Source organism: Cebus imitator, unplaced genomic scaffold, assembly GCF_001604975.1.
Source record: "Cebus imitator isolate Cc_AM_T3 unplaced genomic scaffold, Cebus_imitator-1.0 Scaffold275, whole genome shotgun sequence".
Taxonomy (NCBI): domain Eukaryota; kingdom Metazoa; phylum Chordata; class Mammalia; order Primates; family Cebidae; genus Cebus; species Cebus imitator.
In genome coordinates this window covers 60,776-87,650 of record NW_016107590.1, presented here as the reverse complement: position 1 = coordinate 87,650, position 26,875 = coordinate 60,776, and the positions used below count along the sequence as shown (strand labels likewise).

The following is a 26,875-nucleotide window of genomic DNA, read 5'->3' as shown; positions in this document are numbered from 1 at the left end:
AACCAGCATTCATTTTGCAGAAATTGATTTAGGGTCTGTATTGCTATTTTTTTATTCATGACCTTATCCCATGTCCTACCTAGGGCCTGTTTGTCAAATATGTGAATTCCTGTGCATTTCACGTTACCTGGAATGGAGCAGAGGCTTAGCATCAATGTTACTATTGTGAATGAGGAAGCAAGAGATGAAATTTAACATGCAATTTTCTTCTGCTACATATTCAGTTTTAAAGCATTTGTAGTAGTTTAAAAGCCTAACCCCTAAATATCATAAATTAATACTTATGTCAGTCTAATTTTAATATATTTTTAAAAATTTTAGGAGTACCCTGTTTATTTGAAAACTTAAAATATCCAAAGCCAAGTACTAATCTTAAACACAATATCACTCCTAATTAGAGTAGGTTCATGAGACTAAAGACAAAAAAAAGAAGAAACTATTTATATGAAAATTGTACATCATATGCACATGTCAATTTATGACGTATTTAAAGTTCATAAATGTTATTAGAAAAGGGCTTAATGACACTTCCAACATTTTTAATTTACTCATTTTATGATAGCTTACATTTTAAGTTCTAGATGAGTTAATTTTGGTCTTTTAGTATATAATAAAATGGAAGGAAGCCCAAGATTAAATGCAGATTAAGCACAAGGGCTAAAACTCAAATGGCTCTCAATATTAAAGCCATCAAGAATTGATATGACTCATTTCATAGCACCCTAGGAGCCTTTCTGACGCTGCTTAAATCCAGAATGTTATCCTGTTAATAGTTAAAATTAAAATAAAATGGTGCGGGGCCAAGATGGCCAATTAGAAACAGCGCTGCTCAGAGGCGCCCATGGAAAAAAACTTACTAAGCGTGTGCATTGGTAACCAAGGTATCCAGGTTCTCTTATCAAAATTGACTAGAAGTCTGGGGTGACCCACGGAGAGAAGGAAGAGCAGTGTGGTGCGGGGCTCACCTGAGAGCCACACGGGGAGCAGGAACCTCCTCTCCCCAGCCAAGGGAGGCGGTGAGTCAGCCTGCTACCCAGCCAGGGAAGCTGTGTTTTTTCTAGGAACTGTGCAACTCACGGATCAGAGGATCCCACTCACGAATCCACGTCACAGGGGTCTAGTATCCCAACCCCGGAATCCACAGATTCTTAGAACCACTCAGCAGGAATCTGCTTAAGCTTACCGAGCTCCTGGGAGTTGGGGTGATCAGCATCAGCTGCCCCTGTCTGCTGTCTAAGCCTTTGAGCTCCTTGTGGGAGGGGCAGCAACCATCACTGGGACTGGCAACTGCTGAACACACTAAGCTCCCTAAGCAGGGGGAAGGGGTGCACCCATTTCGTTAGCCCCAGGCTGTGCTTTTCCCCTGCTGGAGCCAGGAAGGCTGGACGGCTAAGTCCCAACACTTGTCCCCACAGCCCAACACACTGGCTGTGGCGGTCTGCGGTCAGAGTGCCTCTTCAGGTCTAACCCGACCCATCCTTCCTCAGTGGGTGGGACTTCCTTGTAGGATCTTCAATAACTCCAGCCAGAGGCTCAGTGTCCCAGTTTGGATCTCCCTGGGCCTGAGCCCCTAGGAGGAGGAGTGGCTGCAACTCTGGGGACCAGCAGTCTTAGCCTCTCCTCCTCAGGTAGTTCTGAGGAATCTGGGCAGCCCAGACCAGGGGGTTTCCCCCAGTGAAACACACTCCACCAAAGGACAAAGTGCTTCGTTAAAGGGATCCTGCTCCCAGTGCCCTCAAACTGGGTGAGACACTCCAAAAGGGGTTGTCAGACACTCTATAAAGAAACGATCCTACTGGCATCAGGTTGGTGTCCCTCAAGGTCAGAGGTCCCAGAAGGAACAGGCACCCATCTGTGCTCCTCTTCTGACTCCTTGAGTGACACCTCCAGGCACAGGAGTGAATCAGATGAATAAGGCCTGAAATGAACCCCCAGCAAACTGCAGCAGCCCTGCAGAGGAGGGACCTGACTACTGAATCAAAAACAAACAAGCAGAAAGTGACAAGAACAGCATCATCAACAACAAAAAGGCCTACATAAAAACCCCATCCAGGGGTCAGCCGCCTCAAAGACCGAAACTAAACAAGCTCACAAAGATGAGAAAGAATCCATGAAAAAATGCTGAAAACCCAAAAGGCCAGAGTGCCTCTTTTCCTCCAAATGATTGCAACATCTGTCCATCAGGGGTGCAGAACTGGACAGAGGATCAGATAGATGAACTGACAGAAGTAGGCTTCAGAAGATGGGCAATAAAAAACTATGATGAGCTAAAGGAACATGTATTAACCCAATGCAAAGAAGCTAAGAACCTTGATAAAAGGTTAGAGGAATTGCTAACTAGAATAACCAATTTAGAGAGGAACATAAACCACCTGAGGGAGCTGAAAAACACAGCATGAGAATTTCATGAAGCATATATAAGTATCAACAGCTGAATCGACCAAGTGGAAGAAAGGATATCAGAGTTTGAAGACCACCTGACTGAAATAAGACATGCAGACAGGAATAGAGTGAAAAGAATGAAAAGCAATGAACAAAGTCTCCAAGAAACATGGGACTTCATAAAAAGACTAAACCTACAACTGACTGGAGTACCAGGAAGAGACAAGGAGAATGGAGACAAGCTGGAAAACATACTTCAGGTTATTATCCAGGAGAACTTCCCCAACCTAGCAAGACATGCCAACATGCAAATTCAGGGAACACTATTAAGATACTCCATGAGAAGATCAACCCCAAGACACAGAATCATCAGATTCTCCAAGGTCAAAATGATGGACTAACTGTTAAGGTCAGCCAGAGAGAAAGGCCAGGTCATCTACAAAGGGAAGCCCATCAGACTAACAATGGACCTCTCTGCAGAAACTCTATATGCCAGAAGAGATTAGGGGCCAATATTCAATATTCTTCAAGAAAAGGATTTTCAACATAGAATTTCATATCCAGCCAAATTAAGCTTCATAAGCAAAGGAGAAATAAATTATTTTTCAGAAAAGCAAATGCTGAGGGCTTTCGTTACCACCAGGCCTGCTTCACAGGAGCTCCTTAAAAAAGCACTTAATATGGAAAGGAAAAAGCAGTACCAGCCACAGCAAAAACATACCAAAATATAAAGACCAATGTAGCTCTGAAGAAACGGCATGAACTAGTGTTCAAAATAACCAAATAGCATCATGATGACAGGATCCAATTCACACATGGCAATACTAATCTTAAATGTAAATGGGCTAAATGCCCCAAATAAAAGATACACATTGGCAAACTGGATAAGCTGTCAAGACCCATCAGTGTGGGTGTGCTGTATTGAGGAAACCCATATAACCTGCAAAGACACACATAGGCTCAAAATAAAGGAATGGAGGAAAATTTATCAAACAAATGGAAAGAAAAAAAAAAAAAAGCAGGGCTTGCAATCCTAGTCTCTGACAAAACAGATTTTAAAGCAGCAAAGACCAAAAAGACAAAAAAGGGCATTACATAATGGTAAAGGAAACAACTCAACAAGAAGAACTAAGTCTTCTGAATATATATGAACCCAATGCAGGAGCACCCAGACTTATAAAACAAGTTATTAGAGATCTACAAAGAGACTTAGACTTCCACACAGTAATAGTGGGAAACTTTAACACCCCACTGTCAGTATCAGACAGATCAATGAGACAGAAAATTAACAAGGATATTCAGGACTCAAACTCAGCTTTGGATTAAGTGGACCTAGTAGATGCATACAGAACTCCGTACCCCAAATCAACAGAATATACATTCTTCTCTGTGCCACTTCTTCTAAAATTGATCACATAATTAGAAGTAAACACTCTTCAGCAAATGAAAAAGAACTGAAATCGTAACAAACAGTCTCTCAGACCACAGTGCAATCAAATTAGAACTCAGGATTAAGAAACTCAGTCAAGACCAAACAATTTCATGGAAGTTGAACAACCTGCTCCTGAATGATCCCTGGGTAAATAATGAAATTAAGGCATCAGTCAAGAAGTTCTTTGAAACTAATGAGAACAAAGAGACAAAGTACCAGAATCTCTGGGACACAGCTAAAGCAATGTTAAGAGGGAAATTTGCAGCACTAAATGCCCACATCAGAAAGCTAGAAAGATCTCAAACTGACACCTAACATTACAATTAAAAGAGCTAGAGAGGCAAGAACAAACTAATCCAAAAGGTAGCAGAAGACAATAAATAACTAAGGTCAGAGAAGAATTGAAGGAGTTAGAGACAAGAAACACCCTCCAAAGAAATCAACGAATCCAGAATCTGATGTTTTGAAAAAATTAACAAAATAGATAGACCACTAACTAGACTAATGAAGAAGAAGAGAGGGAAGAATCAAATAGACACAATAAAAAATGATACAGGGAATATCACCACTTACCCTACAGAAATACAAACTACCATCAGAGAATACTTATAAACACCTCTACATAAATCAACTAGAAAATCTGGTAGAAATGGATAAATTCCTGGACACATATACCCTACCAAGACTAAACCAGAAATAATTTGAATCCCTGAAAAGACCAGCAACAAACTCTGAAATTGAGGCAGTAATTAATAGCCTACCAACCAAGAAAAGCCCAGGACCAGAAAGATTTACAGCTGAATTCTAGAAGAGGTACAAAGAAGAGCTGGTACCATTCCTTCTGAAAGTATTCCAAACAATTGAAAAGAAAAGACTCCTCCCTAACTCATTTCATGAAGCCAGCATCATCCTGATACCCAAACCTGGCAAACATACAACAAAAAAAGAAAACTTCAGGCTAATATCCCTGATGAACATCTAGGCGAAAATCCTCAATAAAATACTGGCAAACTGAATCTAGCAGGACTTCAAAAAACTTACCCACCACCATCAAGTCAGCTTCATCCTCAGAATGCAAGGTTGGTTCAATGGTTCAATATACACAAATCAATAAATATAATCCATCACATAAACAGAACCAAAGATAAAAACCACATGATTATCTCAATAGATGCAGAAGAGGCCTTCAATAAAATTCAATGTCCCTTCATGTTAAAAACTCTCAATAAACTAGGTATAAATATCTCAAAATAATAAGAGCTATTTAGGGCAAACTCAAAGCCATTATTATAGTGAATGGGCAAAAGCTGGAAGCATTCTTTCTGAAAACTGGTACAAGACAAAGATGCCCTCTCTCACACTCCTATTTAACATAGTATTGGAAGTTTTGGCCAGGGCAATTAGGCAAGATAAAGAAATAAAAAGGATTCAAGTAGAAAGAGAGGAAGTCAAGTTGTCTCTGTTTGAAGATGGCATGATTTTATATTTAGAAAATCCCATTATCTCAGCCCAAAAACTTCTGGAACTTGTAAGCAACTTCAGTAAAGTCTCAGGATACAAAATCGACATGCAAAAATCACAAGCATTCCTTTACACCAAAAATAGGAAAGAAGAGAGCTAAATCACGAATGAACTCCCATTCACAATCAATACAAAGAGAATAAAATACCTGGGAATTTTAACAAGGGATGTGATGGATCTCTTCAAGGAGAACCTAACAAGGGATGTGTTGGATCTCTTGAAGGAGAACTACAAACCACTGCTCAAGGAAATAAGAAAGGACACAAACAAATGGTAAAACATTCCATTTTCATGGATGGAAAGAATCAATATTGTGAAAATGGCCATACTGCCCAAAGTAATTTATAGATTCATTGCTATTCCCATCAAATTACCATTGACATTATTCACAGAATTAGAAAAAGCTATTTTAAATTTCATATAGAATAAAAGAAGACCCTGTATAGCCAAGACAATCCCAAGCAAAAAGAACAAAACTAAATGCATCATGCTACCTGACTTCAAACGATACTACAAGGCCACAGGAACCAAAACAGCATGGTACTGGAACCAAAACAGACATATAGATAAATGGAGCAAAACAGAGACCTCAGAAATAACACCACACATCTACAACCATCCAATCTTCAACAAACTCAACAAAAACAAGCAACATGGAAAGGATCTTTTATTCAGCAAATTGTGCTGGGAAAACTGGCTAGCCATATGCAGAAAATTGAAACCATACCCCTTTCTTACACCTTATACAAAACTTAAGATAGAGTTAAGACTTAAATGTAAAACCCAAAACCATAGTAACCCTAGAAGAAAACCTCAGTAATACCATTCAGGACATAGGCATGGGCAGAGACTTCACGACAAAAATGCCAATTGACAAATGGGATCTAATTAAAATAAAGAGCTTCTACATAGAAAATAAAAATTATCAGAGTGAACTGGTAACCTACAGAACGGGAGAACATTTTTGCAAACTACCCATCTGATAAAGGTCTAGTATCCAGAATTTATAAGGAACTTAACCTTATTTACAAGAAAAAGGAAGCCAACCCCATCAAAAAGTGGGTGAAGTATCTGAACAGACAGTTCTGAAAAGAAAGCATTTATGTGGCCAAAAAACATGTGAAAAAGTGCTGAACATCACTGATTATCAGAGAAATGCAAATCAAAGTCACAGTGAGATACCATCTCATGCCAGTCAGAATGGTGATTACTACAAAGTCAGGAAACAACAAATGCTGGCGAGGCTGTGGAGAAACAGAAACACTTTTACACTGTTGGTGGGAGTATAAATTAGTTCAACCATTGTGGAAGACAGTGTGGCGATTCCTCAAGGATCTAGAACCAGAAATGCCATTTGACCCAGCAATCACATTACTGGGTATATATCCAAAGAATTCTAAATCATTCTGCTATAAAGACACATGCACACATATGTTTATTGCAGCACTTTTTACAATGACAAAGACATGGAACCAACCCAAATGCCCATAATGATAGACTGGATAAAAAGAAAATGTGACATATATAAACCTTGGAATACTATTCAGCCATAAAAGGGAATGAGAACATGTCCTTTGCAGGGACATATATGAAGCTGGAAGCTATCATCCTCAGCAAACTAACACAGAAACAGAAAACCAAACACCGCATGTTCTCACTTGTAAGTGGAAGTTGAACATTGAAAACACACGGACACAGGGAAACAACATACATCAGGGCCTGCTGGGGGATATGGGGTGAGGGGAGGGAACTAAGAGGACGGGGCAGCAAACCACCATGGCACACAAATATTTATGCAACAAATCGGAACGTTCTGCACATGTATTCATTTTTTTTTAGAAGAAATAAAGAAAAAATAAAGAAAATAAAATTACTGATTTTCTCACAGGTTAATTTATTTAAGTATTATTTTAATTTCCTGTTGTCCCTCATTTTCCACAGCTACCTTATATATTACAAGAGCATGTTTCATTCACAACTAATTGCAACAGCTACAGGATATCATTATCTTCAGAACTTCAAAAGAACTGTGATTTAGAGCCAATATTAAGCTATTTACAGTTATCTTTCACATAGTTGAAATTTATTTTTAACTTATAAAACTTTTCAGTCATCCTATAAAAAATCACTATTATTTCTTAAATAACATGTATGTACCGTGTTTTAATATGTTATTTTTCATGCCCCATCTCTTCCAAATTAATTTGGCATAAGTATTCAGGAAACAGTCTAGGAATTTAAAGGGAAAAATGAAATCACAGTAAGATGTCTTAAAATAGCCTGAACTACAGATTATTATTTAATTGAGAACTTTCTGACTATGCCACAATTTTGAAATAAAGCAGAACTTTTCAACCTGCTTTTCCAGACATTTTAATCATGTGGCAAATTTCATTTTGTTCCTTTTACTATGTTAATCCCTTAGATTTTTAGGCAAATGGAGCCTGAAACTTATCTTTGCTGCATAAACAAAATCAAATAAGTAATCCTTCAGACATTACTAAACCCTAAAGTGCATTCAAAAAGTGTGAGATCAGATGACACATTTTTTATAATTGTGTTTGGGAAAAAACTAGGCCTCTGACAAAGTATGAAAGTGAATAAGCATAAGTATAAATACAGAACATGAGGAAAGTCAGCAATTTGGAATGTTTTGGTTGAAGTTAAAGTCTTTTCTTAACCTGAACTGTTTTTTTCTCTGAAACAGTGAGTTTTGGAAGTATTTCGATCTTAATGTCATTTATTAATTCAAAAGATATTTGGTGAGCTTCTCCTACATATTAGGCACTGTTCTAGATGTCTGAGACATCAGTGAATAAGTGAAAAAGATTTCCACAGTCATAGAGCTTACATTCTAGCCAAAAGAGAATGAAAAACAACAAAGAAAATAAGTTAATATGTTAGAAGAGAATAAAGGGTATAGAATAAACAAAAGTGGTATTCTAGTAAATCCAGTTATTATTAAACTAGTAAATTAATACAGTAGAGTATTTTATTTTTAATAATAATCTATATACATTATATAAATTACATGGTAATCTATATACTAAGATATAGTAAAAACTATTGGAGCATAGTAAAGACTAGATAGAATATAATATAGACTATCTTCCTATAGAAGAAATTGTTGCACCATCAGGAACTCTATATAATCAGGACTAATATTCATAACAAAATATATCAAATTTTACTATCCATAGTAAACAACACATTAAAAATAGCATTTGACTCAATCTTCATCATTAAGGCCTGAGCTGTGATGATCACTAAAAAAAACGATTCTAAGTCCATGTGTGAACTTTCATATGTGATTAAATATAAAATTCCTAAATTTTTGAGTTATATGGTCATCCCCTGTATATCCCTGTAGTTCTGATTCAAAACAATTTTAGAAACAGACCATTTTAAAAATATTACCTTTTATCAACCTACAACACGAACAAAAATCTGTGGATGCTTCCTATAAAAAAATCACTATTATTTCTTAAATAACATGTATGTACCGTGTTTTAATATGTTATTTTTCATGCCCCATCTCTTCCAAATTAATTTGGCATAAGTATTCAGGAAACAGTCTAGGAATTTAAAGGGAAAAATGAAATCACAGTAAGATGTCTTAAAATAGCCTGAACTACGGATTATTATTTAATTGAGAACTTTCTGACTATGCCACGATTTTGAAATAAAGCAGAACTTTTCAACCTGCTTTTCCAGACATTTTAATCATGTGGCAAATTTCATTTTGTTCCTTTTACTGTGTCAGGGACATATTTACAAAATTATGCAGAATGCTCACATTTTATTATCCAATGAACTGAAGTTACGTATGTGCTCCCCAAACTACAATTCTCATTTGAGTTTTAGGACACTGAACAGACTTTCAACAATATAACATTTACACAGTCCCGGTAGATAACTTCTTCACTTCTGACACAGCTTACTAACATCAATTTGAAAGACTTGGATCTAACTTTGTACATGTTTTAATTACAGCAAATAACCCCAATTCCCCAAGTATCAAATATGAATAAAATTATTTCTGTGAATAATACAAAAATCATTTCTATTTCCTTGTGATCTTACTGCTGTGCAATATGAAGGCAGCTGCCATTTGAGAACTCATTAGACCATTTCCTAGCTCTAAAAATGGATTTAAGACATATATCAGATAAGTTGCAAGAAAAAGGTAATAATTGTGGCAGCTGAAAATTAATTAAAATAATTAACCAGTAAATAGGAAATAATTTTTGGCTACTTGGATTTTAGTCTACTAAGGTAGTATCCTCAGGGCCCTGTTGTGTCCCTAATATAGAAATTGGTATCATGAATGTAGTTGGGGAGTGTCAAAACCCAGAGATTATGGCAAACCTAGGTTACAAACTCTGTAATAACTGCAATCATGGGCAGAGTTCACACTTTGTCTTTGAAGACACTATTAATAATGATAAAGGGCCAATATTAGGTGGCTTTCTTCTCCCTGTTACCTGGGTTCAGGTTCATCATAACTTGAATGAGATAAGGGGAGAGAAAATGGTTTTTTCCTTTGTGTTTGCATGTGTATAGTTCAGCAAGGAGTCATGCCATCAAGTGGTTCATCTTTTGATTATATTAAATATTTTATACTTTATTTTTATATTTCCCCAATTCTTCATCTCTTTCTCTTCTCCATTAATGTCAAGAGTTGAAACAATTATTTATTAGGTGGCTAAAAGATAAAACTTCTCTGGTCAGGCTTGTTAACGAGGCCACTCTTGGAAATCGGTATTGTGTTAAAAGCTATCATCCACAGTGCCAGATTCTCCAACTCCAGTAAAACGAGCAGTGGCACATCTGTGATGGTACGCACAGGCAGACAGCTGACTCACCTTGGCAAGCTCCAGTGCGGATGTTGGGGATGAAACCCCGCCGGCAGGGCTGAGGCTGGGCTGGACACATCTCACAGGGATGGCCCCACGCCCGTCCAATGGTGGCACAGCACAGAGTCTTCGTGCAGACAATGCCTGTCAGCTGCCCTTGGCACATCTGGTTGTTGACCTGAGTGAAACATGGTCCTGTCCTGTAATCTGGAATGTGAGAGAAGAAAGAAAGACAGTTTTTATGATCATATACTAATCTCATACCAGTGCGTCCAAATGCATAAAACAGAGACTATTTTTTCTGACCAAAGTGTCCAAAGACGAAAGGCTAGAAAGTTTCATGTTAAAAATTCATAATTTTCCAATCATGAGAAGTACCTTACGACTTCAATGTATTCCACAATAGACATTGTAAATGGGTGGCTCAGGGCTGTGTCTGGGATACAGATGTGTTTTCTTGGCCTGAACAATGCTTTTAAAGAATTTAAATTAGTAGCCAACATTGTAAAATTGGGAAATTCCACATGAAATTTGTATTTCTGGCTTTTCTTGAAAAATTGGAAGTTCTGGACATGCCACGCCTGCCATGCCACACGGCACTGGTAGATTAAGTGTGTTTTCTCCAGAATACCACAGCCCCAGCCCCACTAAGTCCCAGCTCCGTACAGTCACTCATGTTCCCTCCCTGGTCCCTGAAGGCATCAGCATTAATGATTCCTCTTCACTTAACAGAGATTTTCTTTTCTGACTAGGTGAACAAGAGTTCAGGAAATTAAAACAAACCAACAAAGATATGCTTCTTCCATATCACACATATATTTGAGCAGTCTAAACTGCCTATAAATATTCAGTTCTAACAATCTGATTTCCATTTCTGTGTCAGTAGGTTTAGTTATATGGGTAGCCTAGTTAGGAAGACCTCATTATAATGGTTAAGGCCCATAGTAATGCATTCTTTACAGTTAAGTTAATATTATATGATCTCTCCTCTAGCAGGTGACTGTACATTGTCCAGCTCTGCTATGGTGATAATAAAAGCCTTAGTAAATTTGTGGAATGTGTGATACACAAGCAAACTCTTCTCTGAGTATTAAGCACAGTACATTTAGATCCTTGCCTCTCATGGACCAGCAGCATCTGCATCACTTTGGAGCTGGGTAGAAGTGCAGACTCAAGCCCCACCCCTGACCCACTAACCGGATTTTGCATTTTTAACAAACAGGGCATTAATATGCACCTTGGAGTTTCAGAAGGGCCAATTACGACTGCAGACAGTTTGAAAGTTAGCACTGGGTATTTCTACTCTATCCTGCTTTTTTCTATGATTTACTTTGGTGAAATTTCTGGATAATAGGTAAAACAGACTGAATCATGAACTAAATAATTTTTAATTTCAGTTTTGTTGTTGTTGCTGTTTTGAGAGATACAAAAAAAAATCAGAGAAAGGTCAGTTTTCTGAGGATTGACCAATTCACTGATTCACATTTGCTATAAAATACAACAGAAATACATGAAAAAGTTGTGTGTTTTTCCTTACACACAGGGATTATATCCATACAGTTTATTAACTTTTGGGAACACAAAATACCACTGAGGCTTTTGGATAAAGTCTAACACAAATGATATGATTCTACTCCAAACGGAAAGCTACAGTAGATTTAATTCAGAGTTTTATGAAAACAAAACTACCCAACATTCGAAGGAGGAAGAATCGATAATGTTGGTATAATTTTTGTGAAACACTGTTCCTAGAAAATCAAACTTGGATATAATTTAACTTTCAAAATGCTAAGCTAGGAAGCCTTAGATATCATATAAATACTGCAGTACAACAACGACAACAAAACCCCTAAAACCACATAAAATTCGATTTGTTTTAAGAAAGAATGAGGCTTTCTTGTATAGAAGCAAAGAACAGTTTAAAAGTTCAATATAAAGAAACTCAGGAATAGGTAATTTTTTGGCAAGCCATTTCAACATTCTGTTACTCTGCAGCTGAACTTCAACAAAAATAGCTCATTTTAATCCCCTGCATAAGAACAACAGATGTGCTGGCTGCAAATCTCATTTCTGAAAACGAAGAGCTCTGGAGTATACGTGAAGATATGTCAACCTTATACTATACTGCAAATCGTCAGGTTGCAAATTTTTTAAATTTAAAAAAATCAGTCCTGTTGTCCTTCAGACATAAACATTTTGCCATTTTAAATAAATATTAAATTCCTAATTATAAGTTATATCAAGTTCTGAATATGAGGGGAAAAGTCTATTCTTTTTTTCCAAAAAATATAAAACACATATTGTTTTTAGATTGACGCATGAATACCCATGTTCACATTCTATGCACTTTTAGGATTCCCAGAACAAAGTCTGCATAGTCTCCCTCATAACCAAATTCATAAATAAACCAACTTGTCAGTAGATTCATTCCTTCTTCTAACTACACCTTAAAATTATGTCCTCTTAGTACGGTCTCTGTGAAGAAGGGGAATATCTGGACAAAGACAGCTGTTTGTCCTCTGCAAATAACCTTTCTTGTTAAAGTCACTAATTAAGGCAAACCTAGACTCCCCTTAGCAGGAATAGAGTTGACTATTTCTTATTTCTTATGCTTACATTTTAGTCCTTCCAAAATATGCTGAACCTATATTTGTATATGATGATAATTTGCTTCCTAGTTGGTAACTAAATACTTTAAAATGTAAACTTATAATCATATCTACTCATTCAAGGATTACTATCATGTAAAATAAGAACAAATATTAGATACTGTAAAAGGATTTAAATTTCCTGATGGGGTTAAAACATCCTGTCCCAAACTCTACCTGCAATTTAATTATGGACAAAAGAGTCCTAAAAAGACCTTAATTATTTGTTATTGGCCATGCATTCTCTTCATGAAAGTTGCACTACGGGAAAATATTGTACACCATGCTAACCATTTAAAGTCATAAGCATACTTGCAATGTATTAACAAAGTATGAAAGAGGAAAACTTCTTATCACTTAGTATGTTAGAACCAGTGACCTGGAAACAGTTATGTTCCACATTATGATACGACGAAGAAAATTTTGTTAAAAATTAGACTGTGGAACATAAATATTGCTGGTTTGATTTTCTAATATCTAAGTGCAGTATGGCATGTTCACGTGTTTATGAAATTTCCCTTTTTATTCACATTAAACAATTAGTGCAATTAGCAAGCTCATCAAAAACTTTGGCTGATCGTTGTTTTTTTCTTTCAAATAACTATAGGAAGGTATAATTTACCAACCATAATTCACCTGTCTTAAGTGTAAAATTCAGTGGTTTTTAGTAAATTGACTGAATTGTGCGAACATCGCCACAATCCAGCTTTAGAACATTTTCATCAACCAAAAAGAAATTGTGTCCATTCCCCATCCCAGCCTCAGTAAGCCACTGATCTAGTTTCCATGACTATAAATTTGATTTTTCTGGACGTTTATTGTAAATGAACTCATACAACGTGTGGTCTATTTTGTCTGGCTTCTTTCACTTAGCTTAATGTTCGTCAGGACCATACAGTGGCATGGATCAGTACTTCATTTCTTGTAACTGTGGAATAAGTTTCCATTGTATGGCTATACCACATCTGTTAACCAATCTGTGGCCATTTGGGTTGTTTCACTTTTGGAATATTATAAATAATGCTGCTATGAACATTTCCATGCAAGTCTTTGTTTGGATATATGTTTTTATTTCTCTTTGGTGGTTAAGAGTGGCCCTACTTATTTGACAAATATACATTTAACTTTCTAAGAAACTATTATTTGACAAATGTACACTTAACTTGCTAAGCAGCTGCCAAATTATTTTCCAGAATAGCTGCACCATTTTATATTCTCATCACCAATGTATGAGGGTTCTAGCTCTTCCACATCTTTGTTAATATTTACTGTTTTCTATCTATTTTATTATAACCTATGTTCACATCAAATAAACACATTTGCTTGGGAATTTTACTGTAATTTCACAAATTCTTTTTATATAATTATAGATGATAAATCATGCTAGCAAACCAAAGTTAAGCATTATTGTTTATAGAAAATATAAATTTAAAAAATTAAACATTCTTAAGTAAATTATAATACACTTGCTAAAATCCAAACCATACAGAAAAAATAAAATGCCCTTTTCATAACATGTTGAGATTTGCGATACCTTTCTCTATATAAAAACACAATTAACCGTCTCTTCCATTTCCCTACAACTTTTCTGAATTATTTATATACAGTGTTCTGAACCTTGAATGTTCTCTTAATTATATAACTTGGAACTTAAGTCTATAACTGAGTTTACTGAGTGACTAGTATATGCTAGATATTGTTCTGGGCTCTAGAGATATAGCAGTGAGTGGGAAAAAAGTGAATGAGAGAGAGGGAAGGAGACATACAGAAAGTGAGGGAAGACAGCACCAAGGTCTTTGACCTTTTAGAGTTCATTTACTTTAGAGCTCATTTACAATTTGTTGGGAGAAACAGAAAAGGCCAATGGGGCAAAAAGTACAAAGGCCCTATGAAGGGGTGGAAGCAAAGTGCACCCAGGCTAGTGTGTGGCTCATGTAAGAGAGGAGCTTGGTGAAGGATGAGGCTGGAGATATTGTCAGGGTTGGTCAGGACTATAGTCTTCTTTAAAAAAATAAATAATCAGTGGAGAGACCATTCTTTCCGGCATGGAATGACATGCTTATATTTATATTCTGAAAAGATCAATTTGGCTTATGCATAAAGAACAGACTGAAAGTGTTAAGAGCAGATGCTAGGAAAACTTTTAGAAATCTCATAATCAAGATAGAAGATAAAGTGGAACCAGAAATTGTACAGGTGAACAGAGCTTGGAATAAAAGTTCCTGAATTCAAAAAATACATGGGTGAATGTGTTAATGTTGAAGATGAGGAAGAAAGAAATATCAAAAGTAGGTTCAGGGTTTTAGTTCACTTAAGAGGATAGCTGATGGTGTCATTTCCTGAATATTGATAATGGAAGACAATCAGGATTTTAGGTTCATTTCTCAACACGTTACACTGAGGTGCTTTTAGATACCTCAGTGTACTTACAGAACATCCAGTGAAGTGACAGAACTTACAACATATGGATTGAAGATGCACACTAATGAATTGTGAGATCTGGGTAGTTTTCAAAGTAACGGGTATGGATAGAATCCCTTGGAGTGAGAGAATATAGTTAAAAGAGAAGCGAGTCTAGGATAGAGCCTTAGGAATTCCAGCATTTGGTGGTGGGCTGGAAGGGGATGAGTCTGCTGAGGAAACAGGAAATGCATAGCCAGAGAGATGGGAGAGCCACAGGAGACTGTACTCGCACAGGACAAAGGAAGCATGTGCTGTAGAAAGGAGGCTCAACAGTACTGAATGCACTGAATGCTGCTGAGCAGCCAAATAACACGTATCTGCAGGTCACTGGTGATCTTAACAAGAAATCTTTTGGTGAAGTGATGGAAGTTGGAGCCACGTTGAAGAGAGTTAAAGAATGGGCAGGAGATGAAGAAATAAGGCGGAGTGACTACAAACAACCAGACAACCTATGGAGAAGTTTCCTCAAGGTAAAGACAGAAACAGTCTGGCAGGGAATTTCGGATTAAGAAAGAGGGTTTTTATTGTTACTTTTTCCAGCAACTCTAGGCAGCTGAGCTCATTCAGAGATTAGGGTTCTTCCAGGGTTTTGCTTTTATCTGTCAGATGTGGGGAAAACAAACAGAATGGCAAGGAAGCTCGGGGTAGAATGTTAGCATATTTTGAAATTATGGACCATGGAATCTAGGCTGGACAAGGCGGGAAGTAAGAAAAGGACTGCCAGATTAAGAAACTAAAGAAAGCAGTGAGATCAATGGACTAGATGTCCCCATGAGGCCCGACATGAGATGGGAAAACAGCCAGAGGGACAATATATCAGATGCCCATGTGGATATAATATCATTTATGTGGCTGTCAATGGAATGCAGTTACCGTGTACAACTGCAGAGATTGTGCCCTGCATAACTTAGAAGCTCCCCACATATTTTAATGGAGATGTCATTCCATGGAGTTGTGCAATGGAATGACAATGTTAGAGACGTTATATACTGTAACTGCAAGTCACATAATGCTGTATCATTATCACTTTGGTACAGAAAAGAACTATCTGATCTTGGAAAGTACATTTAAAAATGTAGGCTTTCCTATCAACTTGCATGGTCTTTCGACTTAGGCAAGAAGGTATTTATGTTCTTGGTAACTCAAGAAATGCAACACGCCATCAAGTGATCATATTGTATGCAAGCTGCAGACATAAATATGTAAAATAAAGAATTGTGCAATATGTGTAACTTAATCTAAGGATCTCAGCTAGGTGACTAATTCCTCTGAGTAATGGAGTTTTTGACACAGCATTTCCGTCCTTATTATAAATGAGGTTCCATGTATTTCAAAGATAAAGTTATAACTGAGAATCTAAAACCTGATCACAGATATAAACAATCAAAGAAGGCAGTCCCTAAAGTTACATGGGATGATAAAAACATTTCCTTCATTTCAGTAAGAGTTGCCTTGGATGCCTGCAGCTCCAGACTTCATGCTGGGTCTAAATCTTTAGAGTTAAATAAACTCAGATAACTGATATGATAACTGGCTTCCTTGAGGTTAAGCATCTTTCAACCTCAGAAATTTCAGAATTAAGTACACGAATGTTTAAAAGAATCAAAGCCATTAAATTAATATTTTTATTTTAAGGAATCTGTGCAAACATTATGTACCTGTAATGCTTGAAAATATTTGGCCTATTCCATGAAACTGCATTTTTATAAAAAACTCTTTTTTTTTTTTTTTTTTTTTTTTNTTTTTTAAGACGGAGTCTCACTTTGTAGCCCAGGCTGGAGTACAGTGGCCTGATCTTGGCTCACTGCAACCTCCATCTCCTGGGTCCCGGCTCAAGCAATTCTTTTGCCTCAGCCTCCTGAGTACCTGGGATTACAGGTACACACCACCATGCCCAGCTAATTTTTGTATTTTTAGTAGAGACAGGGTTTTACCATGTTGGCCAGGCTGGTCTCGAACTCCTAACCTCATGATTCGCCCACCTCAGCCTCCCAAAATGCTGGGATTACAGGCGTGAGACACCGCGCCCGGCTACAATACCTCTTTTTAATGCATGAGAGACTGTATTTTAAAGACCATTTTTAAATTTAACTACAATTTTAAATAAATTATTGAAAAGCTTATTTAGAGTTATGATTGTCACTATGCTTATATACAGAATTGCATCATTTAAGTAAACTTCAGGTTTTGTAAAATATAAGTTTGAGTATTTATACATGTAGTTTTTAATTTATTACCTTTTAGGAGTTATTTGAGTGCTTTTTAAGGTGTACAACTCGAGTACCTAAGAAAGTACTTAAAAAAGATAACAGATGTATTTAATAAATAAAACAGTTCAAAGGGCATGGAGGTGTTTCATAAACTAGGTATGAAAATAGAACCCAATATTATTTAAAGTCTCTTAAAGTGCCTACTAAAATCTGTTAAGACTATAGGCACTTGAAGCGATATTAATCTACCCATGTTCACAGCAGCACTATTTGCAATAACCAAAGATGGAATCCCCTCAAGTGTCCACTGACAGATGAATAGATAACAAAATGCGGCATATACATACCAAAAGCTATTATTCATCCTTAGAAAGGAAGAAAATTCTGACACATGTTGCAACATGGGTGAGCTTTGTGCATATTGTGCTGAGCAAAATAAGCCAGTCACAAAGGGAAAATATTGTAAGATTTCACTTATACTAGGTATCCGGAGTAGTCAAACTCAGAGAGACAGAACGTAGAATAGTGGTTGTCATGGGTTTGGGGTTGGAGGAAAATGAGGGCTTACTGTTTGTTTAGGGGATAAGGAGATTTCGGTTTTACAAGATAAAAAGACTTCTGTGGATGGATGAGGGCTATGGCTGCACAGCAATGTGAATGCCCCGAACTTAAAAATGATTAAGACGGCAAATTTTATACAATGTGTATTTTACCACAATTTTAAAAATAAATATTTAAAAAGTTCAGAGAGTCAATAGACTTTTGAAATTATATTTAAATAAAGCAAGCCTTAATGTTTAACACAAAAATAAACTGGGAGTATTTTTTGGATGCAGAGTCACCATGGAGGGCATGGAAACATCCACATCCACGTGTGACCACGCCCCTTGTGATGGATAGTTATATGGTTTTCAATTGATTACAGGTGCAAACAGTGTTTCATAGGCACTGCTGAACATACTTACTGACTATACTTTGGCAAGTTTTTCTGTAAGCTAATTCCTGGTACTGGAATTACTGGATCAAGTGTCCAGCTTGAAAAATACTGCAGAACTGCTCTTTAAATAGATGGCACCAATTTACACTGTCATCAGTAGTGCCCAAGGGAATCTGTACCCTCCCACAAGGGAGTCTGTACGTTTGGGTACACACTCTACTCTACCAATGCAAAGTAGAGGCAAAGAGTTTAGTTTTTATTCATTTAATGGGTAAAAACGGTATCTTGTTGTTGAATTATGACAACAACTCATAGTGTCCATTTCTTGAAACCTTGAAAAATTAACAATGTGGTACATATTACTTTGTAGTGATCCTTTTAATATATCTTTTATCCTAAGTGCTAAAAATATTTTTGCCATTTTTACAAATAAATTAAAAGTCACAGATTAAGTAATAAGTAAAGAATCACATAAAAAAAAGTAAAAGTGAGATTCAACATTGAGATCAATTTCACTCCAAGTGCTTGTGTGGTTTTACTCTTACGCTGTGTTCCTTCAACCCAACACATGGGTTATCTTGATTCTCAGCTTTTGGTAACTTTGCTTTCACCATGCTGATGAGTATCGTCACAACCCCACAGATGCCTCCTTCTGCCTCCCACGTATAACTGCTAACTCCCAATTAGCATACCCAGGTTTGCTTTTCTTCTGGTTTCTCCCAAAGATGAGTCTCCATCCAGCCATGTTACATCAGGGAGAATGTATTCCGAGAAACATTAAAAATTTTTGTTTCTACAAATAAATGAGTAATTACTTTAATTACCACAGTTGCATTGCATTTTATTTCTAACCTAATACCATAATTTAATATTTCCATGGAATGTGGACTTGGCAAAGATGGACTGCTTTCACCTTTCTCTGCAGTCTTTCAAAGCACAAGCTGACATCAAAGGGCACTTTAAGAATGAAGAGGCCGTAATGATAATTAGGTGCTGGCCAATGATGCAAACAAAATTGCTATCTTTGATGTCACATTTCATAAGGATGAAGGCCATCAAAGATGTGGTCCTCAAATTCATGGCCTATAAACCTAAGAGTGCACTCTCCCAAGAGCAAAACCAATTAACTAACTTTAAGGACAACAAAAATTCCTGAAGATTAAAAATTAATAAGATTAGTTAAGCAGAATGATATTGTCACTTTTGAAGAAGAAATTTAAAGAGATGAAAATATTTTGACATGAGTTAATAAGGGGGCCAGAGATGTAAATGATTAACACAAAAGATGAATCATAAGCAAGTCAAATTTAAAAGTACCACATTTTATGGTATCTAAGAAAAATCTGTAATATTAAGTAGGCCTGAATGTGTTTCAGGGAAAAGCACACATGCTCTCAAAGCATTTATCCATTATCAATAAAGTCAGAAGTAGAACCAATGGAAACAAGGTGCTTGAACAGATCTTATATATCTTTGGTCCAAAACTAATGCGGTCACAAGACTGGATTATGATGGCTGCAATGAAAATGTGACACACACTTGGCTGACAGAGCCCATGGATTCCATGTGCTATTTTCTTACTGAAATTTCTGCCCAAATCAATGCCTCCTGAGTGATGTAAGCAGCCCAATACATGCTACTGGTAAATGTCATTTACCAGGTTTGATTGACTCCAACCTGGTAAATGACACCTTTCTGAGGAAACTAACGTATAATGGGAAACCAAAACTTTTCTCAATGATTCTGTCCTGACTTGTAACTTCCAGCACAACATCTAAGCAAATGTGCTGAGATTCTCCTGAAAAGACAGCAAATGGCAAGTGATTCATTACTGTGGTGGTGGTTATTTTAGAGTACTAGAGAAATGCTGAAGAGAAAGTTAGAGGACTGTTAGGCCTTAGGACACTCTAAGAGGACACAGGTAGCATCTCTCAATAAATCCATTTGAAAGGCACAGGGGAAGCCATTTCCAAGTTACTTGCTGATGAGAGCGGTGATGATCGCTGGGCACTAATGGCCCAGTGGTGGTGGTGGTGGTAGTGGTCTGTACAGAAGTGAATCATTCCTGGCTCCTGGAATTAGAACCTTATACCATACCTGTCTCTTACACATTAGCACCAGGAGAGGTTCAAGAGCAAAGACGTCCCCCTGTATCATCTCAACAGAAGGGTCCTAGTACTACGTTACCTGCTTTGCAAAATAAAAATGACCTTATTTTATACAGCCTGAAAATGTGTTATTGTCAGGGAAACCCATATAACCTGACATTGGTATTGGTAGTGAGAAAATTCACTTCACAAGCAGACAAAAATTAAAAGACTAAAGTCTCTCTTTAGTTAAGGAGAGTGAATCTTTTCAATATTTAGGCTCAACAGAAGTGCAGAAAAAGGGATTGTGACTGCTTTAAGCTAAATTAGCTGTCTGGAAGTCAGAGGAAATAAATAGGTCACAACATAGAGCCTGGAAATCGGAATGTGAATAATATGGATTCCAAAATACGATTTAAAAAACAAATAGAGAAGGAATAAAGATATAATAGGAGAAAAATATCCCACATTTAAATGAAAAATAACGTCACACCTTCATGTCAGAATGATTCATGGCATCCTAGACAGAAATAATGGTAATAAAAAAGATATACTCAAGGAAAAAGCTTCATGAAATCTCTGAATTTCTGAACTCTGAAAATAAAAGAAAAAGAGAAAAATCCTTCATTTCCAGAAAGAACAGGCTACCCACAAAGGAGATTAAATAGGTTAGAATTCGTTTTCTCCTGTGTAGCATGAGAGTTAAAATACAGTGAAATAACATTCACAGGCTATATAGTTTTAACTTCTGAGAAAGGATTCTTGAAACAAAAGAGCTATGTGATAAGATAAAGCTTAATAATAGCCTGGAATGATAACGACAGGAACTGGGAGATAGGAAAAGTACCTGCCATGTGAAAACTCATTAGTAAATTATTCCTACAATCTCAATTTGGGACCAGTATGAGTGAATAAGTAAAATGTCTTGTGGTTACATTTTGTACAATTTAGACATTATACAAAAGTTGTAACAGAGGAACAGGTGTTTCAATATAATGGTGAAAGGAAGGTAACTACTAGTTTAACAAAGGACACAGAATTCTTAATTAAAGAAGGGTGATGAAAGTAGATAACTTAAAGACAATTGATTAAACCAAAATGATAATAAAGGTGACAAAAGAAAAATCACAAAATATAATGACTTATAAGTTTAAAATAAACTGATGGGAATGAAATAAAATATACTGAAATCACAATAAATATGAATAAGCTCAGCTTTTGATCAAACAGTAAAGTCATCAATAGATCTGACTAAAATAACAAAACTCAGCCCTATTCTGTCTATATTAAAACCATCAAAATAAAATGAGTAAATAAACAGAAAGGCAAAGAAAAACTAAAGAATATACCAAAGAAATAAAGCGGAAATAGCAATAATCAGTATCAGTCAGAATGGAATTATAAAAGTATTAAAGTGGGTCAAAAAGGAGTATTATAAAGATCAAAATCAAAATCCATTAAGAAGATATGAGATTTATCTAATTAAAAAAGATCGTGATATGAAAAGAGCAAAAATTTTAGAAATACAAGTCAAATTTGACAAAGCAAGTAACTAAAAACATAAACAGGAACACAATCAAAAAGTCTGCCTTCATAGATGGGTTTACAACTTTGTACCATATAAACAGAGAATGTATATTCAACTTTTGTTTTCATGGAACCTTTATCTTCACAGAGGATCAGGTCCTTAGTCACATCACAACATTATTGCAGTGAGATTCAATAGATCCCTGAGGCTTCTACAGAATATTTGTCTTCCACAGTGTGAAAGGAGGAAACTTTTCACAGTCCATCATAGAAAGCTTTTAACTAATGTGGTTGATGACCTCTCACCAGAAAAGAACATCCTGTGCTTTTTTTTTAAAAGGCATCAAAACAGTTTTTAACTGCAGAATCTGTGGCATTAAATTGACTATTTTAGCAGTTACAAAATCTCACACTAATGTTTTTTTTTTTTTTTAATCATGTAAGCTGTGTGATCCAAAACAGTAGCCACTAGCCACATGTGGTTTTCTAAATTTAAACTTAAAATTAAATTCCAAAAAGTAAACATTCGGTTTCCCAGTCACACTAGCCACATGTCAAGTGCTCAAGAGCCACATGTGGTTAGTGGCTACTGTTCTGGACAGCAAGAGAACATTTCCATCATCCCAGAAAGTTCTTTCAATGCATATTGGAGTAGTTGTCTCCCAATACCACAGAGAAATAGAGAGTATCACAGCATCAATGATTCTTTAAGGAGTTATGTTTGAAACTCGGTGAATTCTGATGGAAACTGCAATAAAATTCAAAGGCATTCTAGAATTACAAGTTGACTAGCACCATAAAACACTTAAAGATAAAAGTTTTAGAGACAAGAATCTGCTATAATGACTTCATTATTATTTGTTATATATATGTAATATATATATTTATATATATAATATATATATATTATATATAATTATATTACCATTTGTTATATATATAAAATATATATTATATTTATATTTTATATATTATATATATTTATATATATAATAAATACATATATATATATATATAACAAATGGTTGATATATATATATCAACCATGAAGTTTGTGCAGTACTTTATATCCATCATTTTGCTTAATGCTTAATCTGTACAATAACTGTATTTGGTCAGCATGAATAGTTTTCTTTCACAGATGATGACAGTAGGCTTAGACAGGCTAAATAAAATTGCTCAAAGTCACACAATTGATGCATAACAGATGCAGAATCTGAAAGACAAGCATATCTGACACCAAAATCCATGCTCTTAACCATCACACTCTGCCATCTCCCAGTGGCACTGATCATCATGGTGTGAGGGGGTGGGAGGAGTTATTCCATGTTTGATCAATAGTTGTTGCACTGAATTAAATGCTTTTTTCTGTATTCATTTAGTCCTCCCTTTGTTTTAAGAATGTAACCCTTTTATTCAGTTGATAAATTAGCCTGGTTTATTCCATGCTTCACTGGCCACTTTGATATAACCTCTAAATATAACCACAACATCTCAGATTGCTGAATGTTTTCCTTGCCATTTCTTGTGTATAAGTACTTTTCAGCTATGGAAATTCTCTTTCAGTAGGTACTCCATGGCATTACAGCCCAAGCCACTTCAAATCTTATCGGCATTTAGCTTCTGTTATCTGAGTGGATGAACTATGTGTAAGTATTCCTGCAATGCTGATGGAGGTTGCAGTGGTGCTGTTGGACTTAGACAGCACTGGCCAAGTGTCTAAGAAGCCAGACACACACTACCTATGGAAAGTAAGCTCTAACTGTTGACCGAAGTTCCAATATAATCTGCAGTGCTGGGTAGGCGTTGGGCTTTGCTGCCAGCTTTTCAGAAGTCATCCAACTCATCTTACATGAGGCATGTATACAATCATTTTGAAAAATGTGAAGTATTAAGTTTTACTTTTAGTGACTTTTAGACATGGACCACTTTAAAAATGGTTTGATCTGATCATGTGATTAATAGATGAGGAAATAAAATCCAGAAAGTTTCAGCAACTGGCCCCAAGTCAAAACGAGTTGACATAACAGCTTAGGGGTCCTGACTAAGTCTCCTGCAGCACACAACATAAAATGGTAATTAAATGCCTATAACCGATGAATCTAATGTGTCAAGGTCTTTTCAGGACAAAACGCACCTGCTGAGTTTAGATCCAGAAATAAGGTCTAACTCAGTATTCCCCAAAATGTGGTCAATGGACTATCAGTTCTATAGAATATTAGAACTATGCCAAAACAGGATTCTGTGGTCAAATATATCAGAAGTTGAAAAAAGACAGAATTGGGTGAAAGTACATGACTTTCAGAGGCCCTTAATGTACTCTTGTGCATTCTTCACTGCCAAGAGGAGGCTATAGTAAGCAGTCTTCAAAATTTATTTGCTCATAAAATAGTTTTATTCAACAGCATTCCTGAAGACAAGTGTAGGATGCAACACACTTTGGCAAACACTTATCTAACTTTATTAGTATATGGGTCCCTTGTTTGTTATTCTCAAATGCAGCTGCCTGAAATAGATTTAATTAAACAGTATCTTTTGTGTAACTGGCTTTCCTCCAGATGATATCACTACTACCATAAATACCTTAGAGAACTTTAGAGTCTTGTGACATGACCGTAGCACTCAAACTTTCTTAGCAGTTGCCAAACTGTTGCTTAAATGGATAGTATTGAAACTATTTGTAAGTGATTACAGTCACTAGGTTTCTCTTTGTTTCTTTGCATTGTTCTTTATACCAAAGATCACATAGAACCTAAAATCTGATGTCTCATAATGGTGATAAACAGCACATGGCCTTATATTCCTGTGTAGGCCTTTGTCAGCAATGCAGGGTAGAGGAAATAGTGACACATGTGTGTGCATATACATATGTATATACACACACATATGTATGTATATAGTAACATTATGTCAATACTCTAAATACATTGCATATTTTCACTTTTCTAATTGTCACAACACTATAAAATAAGTACTATCCTTACACCCACTTTAGAGACGAGGAAACGCAAGCACGGTGAGATAAGGTAACTTGCCCAAGATTACACATCTAGTAAGTGGTTGAACCAAGGAAAAAGACACGGTAGTCGCATAAGTTTCTTCTTAAAAGCTACTAATGGTCTAGACCTGGTGGCTGCCAATGGTCTAGACCTGGTGGCTCATGTCTGCAATCCCAGTGCTTTGGGATGTTGCAACAGGAGGATAGGAGGATAGCCTCAGGCAAGGAGTTTAAGGTCAACCTGGGCAACAGAGCAAGATACCATTTGTATAAAACATTAAAAAATTAACTGGGCATGGTAGCATGTGCCTGTAGTCCCAATTACTCTGGAGGCTGAAGTGGGAGGATTGCTTTAGCACAGAAGTTCAAGGCTGTAGTGAGCTATGATCATGCCACTGCATTCTAGCCTAGACAACAGAACAAGTCCCTCTCTCTCCCTCCACACACACACACATATGTATATATATATATATATATATATATATATATATATACATATATATGTGTATATATACATATATATACATATATATATGTATATATATACCAATAATAATGAGATGAGACATCTATGTTTACTCCATATGGTATTTAAACTTTCAAGCAGCTTATCTTCTATCTGGGAATCTCAACAGGTAAGATGTCATATTTTGTGTCTCTGTCGTTATATTAGCACAGTGACTAAGCGCACAGGGCTGTAGCCAGACAGCTCTGATTCACAACCAGAATTCTAGCTTCACCAACTACATGCCTACGGTCTTGACTAGGCTAAGTCAGTTTCTTCATTTGTAATGTGGATATAACAAGAGAACTTTATAGTGTATGATATAGATACACATCATGAGATAAAATGTAATGAGCACAATGCCTGGCTTTTACAAAAACACAAAATTAGCCAGCTGTGATGACAAGTGCCTGTAATCCCAGCTACTCGGGAGGCTGACGCAGGAGAATCACTTGAACTTGGGAGGCAGGAGTTGCAGTGAGCCAAGATCACGCCATTGCACTTGAGCCTGGGCGACAAAGCGAGGCTCCATCTCAAAATAAATAAATCCTCAGCACCTGTTAGCTGTTATTATTGTGGCCATTAATAAACTAACATTTTGGAGTACTCTCTGGTTTTCCAAACTACTTGCTTATGCTTTATTTCATTATGTCATGACAGTGACATTGTAAGACTAAAGATGAGAGAGGCAGAAAAGTCTACATAAACCTCACTGTGGCTTTGATCCTCATAATTACATATGGATAAAACTTTCTTGGACGTGAAAGCTGGACAAAACCACTTAAATGGATAGCAGGATCCTTCCAAGAAATAATATACTTCCTTGCAGAGTTATTTGCTCTATTATTCAAGCTCCCTACTTCCCAAAGATCTGTTTGGAATCAAAGACAGGTTTCACGGCCTGAAAATTAATACTGTGCAGCCAGAAATGAATTATTTAGCAAAGAGAAATACCAGACCCACATAATTTTTACTCAGGAAAAAAAATTCCCTTTTTACCTCGCCAGGAAGTACAATGGACAAATACAAAAGCATAGCGTTTATCCAGTTCTGTGGTCTGTAAAAGACCCCTTTTGATTCATGCCTGTTAGCCTTTATTCCAGCTGTACTGCTCTGACCTGGCAACAAAAGTACTGTCATCAATTTCTGATCAGCCATGACATTATGTGTTTTTCAGATTATCTACCTGCAGCCTCTAACGTTTTGCCAGGAGACTATGCTTCATGCCACTGAGAGCAGGCCATAGGTAGGAAGGGATTACGGCACAGAGTACAAGGTTGTCAATATGTGAGAAGCTCTGACTGCTTAA

At 36.5% G+C, this 26,875-nt stretch overlaps 1 protein-coding gene across 2 annotated transcripts in view; it reads right to left on the bottom strand.

The window, feature by feature from the left end:
- FBN2 (fibrillin 2) overlaps nucleotides 1-26,875 on the bottom strand; it is a 263,642-nt gene that overhangs the window by 182,015 nt on the left and 54,752 nt on the right. For both annotated transcript variants that reach the window (XM_017500987.2, XM_037728668.1), the window contains one exon: nucleotides 10,201-10,398. In XM_017500987.2, coding sequence (XP_017356476.1) covers nucleotides 10,201-10,398 — 198 coding nt within the window. The remainder of the gene's footprint in view (nucleotides 1-10,200; nucleotides 10,399-26,875) is intronic.